General features: G+C 42.6%; 1 protein-coding gene across 5 annotated transcripts in view; it reads left to right on the top strand.

Moving 5' to 3' along the window:
- Positions 1–11,523, top strand: part of GRIN2B (glutamate ionotropic receptor NMDA type subunit 2B) — a 227,733-nt gene that overhangs the window by 199,765 nt on the left and 16,445 nt on the right. For all 5 annotated transcript variants that reach the window (XM_066993879.1, XM_048053870.2, XM_066993897.1 and 2 more), the window contains 3 exons: positions 6,541–6,701; positions 8,812–8,999; positions 10,753–10,991. In XM_066993879.1, coding sequence (XP_066849980.1) covers positions 6,541–6,701; positions 8,812–8,999; positions 10,753–10,991 — 588 coding nt within the window. The remainder of the gene's footprint in view (positions 1–6,540; positions 6,702–8,811; positions 9,000–10,752; positions 10,992–11,523) is intronic.

Raw genomic sequence — 11,523 nt, forward strand, 5'->3', positions numbered from 1 at the left:
TGGGAATCTGTAGAGCGCTTCCTCTACCAGCATAGGTGATGGGACACAATTAGGTGGAAGTGCCTATGTGCATGGTCAAGCTAGATAATGAAAAGAATACAGGAAAAGCCCTGCAGATGGTGCTGGCAGTGATGACTGACATTCTGGAAACAAACTAGTCACCACCTGAATGCGGATCGGGACACAGTTACAGCTTTGAAGACCTTGCAAGCTGCAGATGACAAGAGTAAAGGACAGGGTGGAAAAGATAAAATATAGAGAGGCAAATAGGAGAATAATAGTGAGCATTCTCTCTTACTTTGCCTTTATTTCCTTGGCTTCATTTTGCTGTGAGCTTTTAAAATGTAATGTTCTTTCAGCATCTTGGGGTGCTGATCAGATTGTTCTTGGTACAATGAAGGTTGGGAGCAGGTCCACTGACCAAAGGCAAGTCAAGGAAAGCCATACTGGATACAACCAAAGGACAGCAGCAAGAACAGGTGGAGGTGTAGATAACATAGCAAAAAAAAGTCTGAGAGAACTGGGCTTCTTTATCCTCTGTGTGAGAATATGGGGGAAAAACAGTTCAATGGTGTTCGAAAACGTAAAAGTCACCTTCAGAGAGGAAAAGACTATTTTGATTTCCCTATCCATGGTGAAGGTCACAGAAAAATAGTGTACTTGGATTGCAGCAGGAAGGCTTTAGTTCAGACACTTGGATGAACTTCCCAATAGCAAAGCTGGGGTAGGTTGCCAAGGGAATGGGGAATCTCCAGTGGTGGCCATCTTCCACAGAAGGCTGGGTGAAGAGCTGTCAGGAATGGTGGTGTCTAGGAGAGTCCTACCAGAGAAAAAAAGGGCAGAGCAGACATCTTCTCGAGGCCAATTCCAGCTCTGTGATTTGTGGCATTGTTCATGGCGTGGCTTGGGTGACAACAATGACGTATTTGGGGGATATGAAAAGGACAAGGCTCGTCTCTTTGAGTGTCATCCATTAGCTGTGAAGGGGTTCCTTTCTTGGCTGAAACAAAGGATAAAGAAACACAATATCCTGGGCAAGATGTGCTACCGCAGTCACAAGTAGTCTGTCAAGATGTAAATGTAGAGACAGAGCTACCTTGGAGTTAGACCTGAAAACCACTGACCTAGCCTTTAATTTTTAACAAGTTCTGGTCAAACTCCTGTGCAAATATCCTGACTGGACTCTTAGACAATGAAAAAGGTGCAAGCTAACTGCAGTGACATGCAGCTGAACCAGAGCAAAAGGGGACAATCAAGGATGTTTGGGCAATGCAGAGAGGTTGTGCTAAAATTATGCACTTGAGCATGGACTATGCTTTTCTAGCCTTATGTCACTAAATCTTATGTTACAGTTCACTAATAAATGCCATCTTTTTTAGAGATATTTGGCCTGTGTCACAACAGATATCTGCTGGTTGTAAGCCTGCCAAAAGAACAAGCAGATTGCTGCTTATAGGTGCCTGCGCAAAAGCTTGTGACTGATGCCCTGATTGGCAAGTTCAAGGGAGTGGTGAGCATTTTGGGCTGTCTGCTACCCACATCTTTTGGCTACCTATGCTTTTGGTGGGAGAAGCTGTCCAAATGGTCCAGAGGCTAAATTTAGTTGTACAAATGCAGATGTCTAGAACAGATATAGGTGCACTGGAGTATCCAAAATACCCTCAGGTATCTGGCAGATCTGACACTGGGGCTACAAGGGACCTGCTCCTAGGGTGAAATTCCCTGGGGCATTTCAAATGGCACTTACACGCCTGGTCAAATGAACTGAACCCAGAGTATCTAACATGGGCTCATGCTCTTTTGGATTTGCACGTGACAGTGAAGCTGAACCTAGGGACCTTATTTTGGAGGGTCAGAGCTGTGGAGCTTCATGCAGTAGAAAATTTAATCTGAGGGTCTGGGCCTTACAAAGTGAAAGGAGCCACCACAGAGAAGCTGTGTAGGTATAAGATACTATACACACACACATACACACACTTACCCAGTTTTACCAGCTTGTTATGTTATGCAGCAGAGGATTATTTTTATTAAGAAGTGTAAAAGTGGATCGAAAGATGAAAAAGAGCCTTTTTGCTGTAAGACCTGCTGAGTTTGGGAAACTGCATTCAGTGCTATTGGCAAACACTTTACAGTGTAAACAGGGCCTACATCAGGCAGATAAATAAGTGCAGATGCGCTTTTCTGTATGAACCATTTGGTGATAGACAATATCTTTAAAAAAAAATCTCATCAGATTAATTGTGACCAATTAGCTATAACCCTTTCCCCTCATTCCTGAATCCCCTCCAATCCTGGCTGCCTGAATGGGAAGAGCTCCTATCACCTGTTTCATTATGCAGATTGATATTCGAACATCTGAGAACAATGCTGCTTTCTGCACGGCACGGCTCCAAATTGCTAATGAAACGTCTCTGCCAGACAAGTCACTTAAACCCGCTCCCACTGCTGCTGCCGACAGCGCTCACGGTGAGCTGCGGGGAGGGAGCAGGAAAGGGGCTCTCCACTTGGGGCGTGCTAATAGCCCCCAGCCTGTGTGTTTATGGCTCTCCAGAGCAGTGAGATCTCTGCCCTCTGACTCCGAGGGGTTACATTCACAAAGCTGTGGTCTGATTTGGACTTAATCTTCCTTGATTTCGATTTGTTGAGTGAGGGGTTGAGGAGGTGGGCAGCCTCCAGGCTCTGAACATTGTCGCTGCCTGTCCCAGAGCTGCCTTCAGTCTTGCCCCTCAGGCACGCTCAGTGTCTGCTTCCCGCCCCCAGGTCAGATGAGGCAAGGACCCATCTGTAGCATCCACCTCCCGCCTAAATTTAATGTGAAGCCAGCTGTCTAAGGGATCTTCTCTCACAGGTGAGAGGCTGTCATATCACCTCGTGTATGATGGGAGCATCTCATGACTGAGATCCCACAGTGAGCAGGAGGCTGCAGCTGGGGTGCACCTCCACCCAGGGCTCCTTGGGTGCAGGTCTGCCGTGGAGCCTTGCGGGTTTCCCCTGGGCAGTGTCCCCTTGAGGTCAGTAGGGCTGAGTGGCAGGACAGGTCCTGCTGCAGGCAGGTGTGAGGTGGGGCTTCTACACGAGCAGACCTTGTTTGCCACTCCCTGTGACTCTCTGCAGCCAGGTTTGCTCAGCAACCTGTGTGGTTGCTTATCTTCCCTTCCCCTGGTATCACTGTATTTTTTGCAAGAGTCTCACATAGCTCCTGTTTGCAGACGCCTGGGGCATGGTAACTGTGACTTAGGGCCCTGGCAGTGGTAATGATTACATGAAATTATGCGAGAGCTCTCTCATTAATCTAAATTCTGACCATTTCTGTCAATATCTGCAGTTAATTCCTTTATCAATATTTACTGAGGCCTTGAGATTACCTCTGCACAGGCTGTCTCCATGTAATGGCCCCGGCAGTGTGCCTCAGCTCCTGCCTCACGTCTCTCAGACTCCTTTTAGATCAGTGTGCCAAATCACCCTGCTTCCTGGGGCTGACACCCTTGATCCAGACACACTTTCCCAGCCTTTGGGAGAAGCCATGTGAGTGTCTCTCATTACTAAATTCTTGGACAGCAGTGCCAATGGACTTTCCTCCTTATGGGTCTTCTCCAGTTCCTCCACAGAAGTTCCTCTGCCTTGTTGCCAGGAGAGGACACACTACATCCCTGGCTATCCCATACATTTTCCCTTACATGCCTTCCTGCTCCTTCACTATGAGTTGAGTTTTGTGGGGCACAAGTGAGCTAAGGTAGATGCAGCAGTTTCTGTCTCTGGAGAGCTCTTTGCAGATCCCTTCATCGCTGGACTGAGCTGTGCTCAGCTACTGTCGAGCAGCAAATATCAGTAATTTTCAGCTGCCATTTCCTGATAGGAAGTTGCATGCAGGTACCAGTATTAGTCCTGAGACATGGAGAAGTTTGCTACTTTTTTAGTGTCTCCATGGACTGTGGAGTCAACTGGGCATCAGTTGCTTTCAGCTTTGTGAACACAAATCCAGGAGGCTGGGGATGAGTACATGTGTTCCCCTTAGACATTAAAGCTAAAGATTTATGGTGTAGGTCCCATGTGGATCCTTTCAGACTGTTTCCTGTCTCGTTCTCCACCGCTCTATGGTTGAAATGTGTGTGCATGTGGGTGTGTGGAGAAGAATTTGCATTTGCAGATTTGCTCTGACTGAGGAATGAACAGGGAGTAAGGGGTGATAAGTGAATGTGCAGTACATGGGTTTGTAGAAGCCATCAGCCTGGCTTTCTTCTCTGGAAACACACTTTTCCAGTTGCCAGAAAAAGTCTTTTTCCTCGGGAGAAATGCTTTCATTTATTTATTGGTTGCCTGGAAGGTTAAAAATGAAATATAGGTCCTTTTGCCCCTGGCTGGTTTATACTAAGACGAGCCGTAATGAAGGATCATTCAGAGATGTCATTTTCCCTATCACAGCTCTACCTGACTCTATAATCCTTTTTTGCTCCATTTCATAGTCAAGCAATGGAAGCAGACAAAACTAGAGATTGCATCACAGGATGGAGGGAGGAGGTATACACTGAATGTTGCATGGAGCCTATTTTTCTCCTAACACTTTTTGGGCTCATAGAGAGGCTCTCACAGCTGCTGCCCTTCCAAAGGGCATGCTGAAGCTGAAGGCACAGCAATGTTTGTCAGGCTTGCCTGCTTGCCCTGCTGTCTTGCCTCTGCTGGAGGGTTCTGTGGGATGGGGGTTCATCTGCCCTCAACTTTGGGTTCTGCAGTGTCTTGGGAAAAAAAATTGCCACTTTTTCCAAAGTTGCCTACTTTAGAAACTCATGTTTTAGCATGCCAGGAGAAAGACTGTGTTTCTTTGTGCCTGATATGGCAATGCCCTTCTCATGAGGGGTCCCCTAAGCTGCTGCTATAATCAGCTTGGTACTAAAGAACTTTTTATGCTGCAGTGATTTTTCTCCCATCAAAGTTTGCTTTCAGTACAGGTTTTGATAGCTATGAATTTGTCTTCATCCCTTGAGAGTGTGACAAGGTTCTAAGAGGCACCTTACTGCCTGTTTTATGCTATGTGAAACCTTTTTTTTTGCTGATGTGCCAACACATGTTTCAAAAAACAGATCTGATGTTTCTTACTGGCTTAAAGCAGTAGGACATGTGTTCTGTCTCACACACATATGCACATATGAGCCAGCCCATCTCTTCATCCAAATTGGAGAGATGATTCCCTGCACAGCCAGATCAGTTAACTGATACAGAGAAATAGGTGCAATAAATTCATTCTGGTGATGCGAACCATGACTTCAGGTATCCACAGACACAGGTCCTAACTGGTCTGTTTCCTGAAATGCTGTGAATGAGATACACTGCTTTAGCAGCTTTGGACTCTGCAGCTGGGTTGAGGAGGTTTAGACTGGCTTTGAGAAGAACTCAAGAACCAGGCCTGACTGCAAGCTTTTGAAGCTATAGCTATAGACAGTAGCCAGATTTTCACCATAGAAGACAGCAGTGCATGACTGTATGTATTGATGTCTCAGGTGAACTGTTACCATTAAATGGGTTTGGTCTGACTGTTACCATGTTCTTAGCATGCTTCTCAAGATTACCCAAATATACAGTCACAGTTGAGAATGAAAAACTAACACTGTTAGATGCATCAAAAGATGAGGGGGGCTTCCCTCCATCTGATCTACCTGTGCATCTTTTCCTATACTGCTTATTCAGTTCCTGGCTTACAGTTCTGTGCTCCTTCCCGTCTGCTGGTTCTAGGGGTTTTAAGCAGTCTTGATAATTGACAGTCTAAATTTTACTGCTCATAAAACCCCAGAGAGCATTGATTATGACTGGAGTTAAGCAAGTGGCATATAAAATCTCACAGCCTTGCAGCCGTAGGGGAATGTTATGATGAATGTATTTCTTGGGAGCAGCAAAAGGTTTTGAGTATTCTGCCAGCTGTGTTCTGGGCATCAAACGCTACTGGTGACTTGCAACCACTGATAGGATTTCATTTGGGACATTTGCCCAAAAGTTTGAAAGCTGATACTTCATTTGGTGAAATGGGTGGGAGGTGTTTTGAGAGACATCTCTCCTCGTTAATTGCTTTTCCACTTCAGTCAGAATCAGGAAGTGCAAACGCATCGATAAAACTGAAAAAGATACTTCTTAGAAACTAAATGACACTATGTTGATAAAATTCACATAGATTTTATTGAAAATCTTTCTTTGACTGTGTTCCAAAGCCACTGTTACCTTTTTCTTTTCCTTTTCCCTTTTTCCTTTTATCTAACCTCCTTCTAATCTCTGATCACTGGCTATTCTATGTACTTTATCCAGAGCAGACAAAAGACCAGATTGCTCAGTTTTGCTTCTTCGTTCTTAGACACTAACAGAAGATGTTTGTCTTTGAAAACAGTGAAGTATAGTATCTTCTCTCAATAATGTTTTCCACCTGATAGTAAAATAAAATCAGAGCTACCTTCTGTGTTGCAGTGGACACAGGGTCTCTGGTGAGAGTGTTATCCCATGCAGATGACTGCTTCTTGCTGAAAGATTGTGAGAAATGTTCTTTTTCTGTTTCTCCAGTTCCAGAAACCCAATGACTTCTCGCCCCCTTTCCGTTTTGGGACAGTTCCCAATGGCAGCACAGAAAGGAACATCCGCAACAACTACCCTGAAATGCACAGCTACATGGTGAAGTTCAATCAGAGAGGGGTGGATGATGCACTATTCTCACTGAAGACTGGGTGAGACTTTCTTCTTCCAAACTTACTAACAACAGAAATGTGACTTCTTATCATGCTTGTCTGGGAAAATTTTTGTGGGTTTTGGAAAGTGAACCTCCATTATCATTCCATGATTACAAGTGCAGCTAGACTGCACACAACACAGGAGAATATTTTTGTGATTCTCTTAGCCTTTTTTCCTTTTTTTTTTATTCACATCTGTATAAGAGTTTCTGTTTTTGCTATACTTACAAGACCATTTGAAGAAGAAAAAAAAAAAGATCTGTACCTTGTGTATATTAGCCTTGTGTGTATTAGCACACTTGTATTCAGCAAGCTCTTTCATGCTGATGGGCCCTTATGCATAAACAGGGAAAGCTCACAGACCTCTGTGGGCAAAGTTGTTTTCAGAGCATTTGTGTTGTCATCTGGAAATTCCTTTATTTTTTCTCCTTCTGTGTATAAAAAACATTATGTTTAATCAGGACGCTGAAACAATCTTTAGACTAATCCCACTCCAGTGTGTCACTAGCTCATATAGTGTAATGGAAGGTGTGCTTGAAGCAAATAGTTTGCAAGTAGCCCTTCTCTCTGGAATATTATAGTATCGAGAGCTAACCAAAATGTTGTTTGAATATTAAGGAACTATATAAAAAGGGAGTATTTCCTTGGGTAATTTGGGAAATGTGGGAAAAATCATTAGCAAAAAGTATCTTCAAACATCTCACTCTATTTTAATAGCAGTGAATCTGTAGAGGAGCTAACTTAAAACCCCAATTAGTCTTTGTAAGCCTTTGTCCCTTTTAATTAAAAGCCTCCTCTTAGAGCTGACCATTTTGGTTGTCAGAACCCAGCCCCAGTGTAAAAAAACATTCTCTCTTACACCCATGTCACAGTGTTATGAGAAAGTTCATTCCAAAGCACGAATGAAGATGTTCAGCCAATTTAATTACTAGATTGACTGAATATTCCTAAACCTGTTTGCCAGGTTCAGAGGCACACAGCCCATTATAAATGATTGTACCATTTTTGGATACCATCCTGGGAAGGTACATTTGCCAGTATAGTCATCATCCAGGAAATAAATATGCTCTGTCCTGGAAATATATAGATGAAATAAAGCTCGTCACTTGCGGTAGATGTCATCCTGGCTTCATATCCACCCTTGGACAAACTTCCCTACAGATATGCACTTAAACTGAGATAATCACCATCCTGGAAATATATGTTCAGGAGGTGGACTGAAAAGATATTGTGGGTGTGAGAATGTGTGAGGTGGAGGGTCTTTGGTCTTTTACCAGAAAGAGCTTCATTTCAGGTCTAGTGGGAGGATTTACTCATCGGCTGTCTCTGGCTGTATGGAAGATACAACCCCCTAATCCCCCACTCCCAAATCAATTTGTTGAGGTGAAAGGAAGGTTCTCATCAGTCTGTTGTGCTGTCTGCCCATCCCAAACTATAAAGGGTATTTCTCTGTGTTGAAATAGACACTTATTTGTGGTTTTCAGCTGAACAGTCTTTACAAAAGAGCTACTTAGCATGGTAAGCCATACAGCTGTTATCACGGCCATTTGACATTGGTAAATAACTGGTAGAGCTTTTCACAGTAACTGAGGAGTTAAACGTGGTGTCCTGGCTACATTTAATTTGAAAAAAATATATTTTGCTCAGCTAAGTGATTCCAGCACTTTGAATTGGAGAAAATCTTTTCTTTACTTCAAGCCCTACTTTGCTATCTAATATTGATAAATTTTATAAAGTATTTAAGGTTCCTTTCAGATGAAAGGCAGTACAGAAATATAAGCTATTCTTAGGACTATAGATCCCTTGGACTTTTTCTTCATTCATCTTTATCTTGTGCTATGTTTGTCTTCCAAATTTCCTTTCAGATCAGAAATGACAATTATCAAAGAATCAGAGAGAAATAGACAATTGTCATTTATAATCTATCTTCACCTGGAAAAAGATTCTAGCCTCAGAGCTGAGTTAACTGTAAGGAAGGTGAAGATGCCAGCCTATTGTACTCTATGTACAAGAGGTTAATTTTGCCTTAATTAGCTGAGAACACCTTTGCACTCATAGATACTATCTTTTCTGTGCTATACATCTCTTGTTTTTTGTACCTGTGCAGGAAGTTGGATGCTTTCATATATGATGCAGCAGTGCTGAACTACATGGCTGGCAGAGATGAAGGCTGCAAGCTGGTGACGATTGGGAGTGGGAAAGTGTTTGCCTCCACTGGCTATGGCATTGCCATCCAAAAGGACTCAGGCTGGAAGCGCCAGGTTGATCTTGCCATTCTACAGCTTTTTGGAGATGGTAAGTGACAGGAAGAAGAGGAGTTGCAGTTTTCCTAAGAAATAACAAGCCCTGCATATATGGAGTAGAAATTCTGTCTCCCTAGAGCTGGTGTTTCAGATCTGAGCTGAGAACAGGAGATTATTAACAAGGGCTTGGTGGAGACATTGCACCAGAAATGTGCAGGAAGTCACCTGTTTTTATATTGTTGATGCAGAATGTTATCAAAAGCATTAGGGGTTTCATAGAATCAGCTCTGATGTGTGTTTGAACAATATCTTGTGAGAAGAGTGTCTTGTGAAAACAAGTTTTCTTTTGTGAATTTTTCGCTAGCTATGACCAAACCCACAAACGGTACTGGACTTCCCATGGTTGCCCCATGCTTCATAGTTCTAGACATGACCAAGCCAAGCAGAGTTTAGAAAATAACAGACTAATTATTTCTTGATGAAAAAGTTAACTCAGATTTCCCCAAATCTCAAAAAACAACTAACCAAACAAACAAACAAGGAAGGAAGATCTTGAGACTCAGAAGAACATTTTGGAATGAATTTTTAATCAGAACAGTATAGTTACCTCATTCATCTCATTATTTACTGAGAAAGAGCTGTTATTAAAAATTATTCATGGAGTAAGGAATTTCTTTTTAGTAAATATTTTCCTGGCTTTCCCTTTCCATTCCATATTACACCTTTCTGGGTTCTTTTTTAATAAATAAAATTCACAGGTTACTTTATATACCAGTATTTCTTTTTTTTTCCTGAAACCTGAAAATAACATGGTGTAATAAGTATGTAAAGAACATAGGTTTTATATACTTCAGCAGACTATTGATCACCTGACAGATAGGGTGTCTAAACTGTCTAATATGTATTATTTCAGAAAAAGACATGGGGTCTTCATAAAGCTTTTAAGAGTGTACTATGATGCCATATAAATATATGGATCTTTTTTTTCCCTGACACTGGACTGGAGGTTGAAATAACTTCCCTAGCAGCATGAAAAGAATTGCCGACCTGTAAAATTAGTTTGTTTCTGAATGTCTCAGTATGAGCATGTGTATTCGTGTGTGCTTCTCTCTCTCCTCATGAAATACCATAATGGGAGTAAGTGGGGTATGAAATTAGACTACAGAACATTTGTTCCTAGCTGATACAAATTAATAATATTTTTGATTGGTCAGCGGGCTTGGAAGTGTCAAATATGGGCGAAACTGAAGGGAAGAAAACCAGGTAAAAATGCAAAAATATTTTGGAGAACATAGCACCTCATTTTAGTGAGTTATGGATATGATGAAAACACATTCAAAATCAGTCATTTTGATGTAAAAAATCAACATTTTGAATTTTGAGCTGCCAATGTCTTCATTTAGAAATGACTCGTTTCTGTCTACCACTATCAGTCACTGATTTTCCCTTCATTGACCTAATATGAAAGTGGAAGTTTGTGAGAGGAAGTCTTCAGTCATCTGGTGGACAACTTATTCAGGGTCCTACTGCAGACATTTGGCAAGTGATAGCTGTGTCATGCAGCACAGATTTTTGTGCCTAACATCACTGTGGAAAAATCCTGTTGCCTTCCCAGTGACTAATTGCACCTGCCCCTATCAGAAGAGCAGTTGGGATATTTCACAGATGTAACAAATGTGGAAAAAGAGCATGGCCACCAGAAACTACCTTAAATCAGCTTCTTGTATTCAGTCTACCTCAGATTGAGCTCCTTAGCCATTGCAGGGTGGGTTAACCTGTTTCTTTCCATCTCTGTGTCTTTACAGGGGAGATGGAGGAGCTGGAAGCACTGTGGCTCACTGGCATTTGTCACAACGAGAAGAATGAGGTTATGAGCAGCCAGCTGGATATAGATAACATGGCAGGTGTCTTCTACATGCTGGGAGCAGCTATGGCCCTCAGTCTCATCACCTTCATCTGTGAACATCTCTTCTACTGGCAATTCCGCCACTGCTTCATGGGCGTCTGCTCTGGCAAGCCTGGCGTGGTCTTCTCCATCAGCAGGGTAAGTGCCATTAGCTAGCAGAGGGGAAAAGGGTCAGGCTTTATTCAGACAGTCCTAGGTCCTGGAGATGGGGAAATCCACCCAGGCTGTCTAACACACAGGTGGTACAGAGTGATGGTCTGCAATGTAAAGGCTGGTGTCTTTCCTCTGTTAATGTTGCAAAAGTATTTACTGTTTTTCTCTGACATTTCTGGTCTCTGCCTCATTATAATAGCAGAAATGGAAATTTCACATGGAAATGAAAATGCAATATAAAGAGAAGTCAACTGTAATTGTCTGCTCCTCCAATGTGAGTTGTAAGCAGGCCAAATTTAGGGACAATAGGTCGAGTAATAGTGGATAATGATTAGAAATTCAGGAGTTTTTCACTGTCCCCTATATTACAGCTGTTCACCTGAACTTGTGTTAACTAGAACTGTGCTACCAGGGGCAGCCAGAAGCCCCCAGCCACAAGCCATGCGCTAAACTATGCAAAAATCCTTCCAGCGAGGATGACCACATAAACTTAGCAATTGCTCTATGCAAATCTGCC

The sequence above is a fragment of the Anser cygnoides genome, chromosome 1 (assembly GCF_040182565.1).
Source record: "Anser cygnoides isolate HZ-2024a breed goose chromosome 1, Taihu_goose_T2T_genome, whole genome shotgun sequence".
NCBI lineage: Eukaryota > Metazoa > Chordata > Aves > Anseriformes > Anatidae > Anser > Anser cygnoides.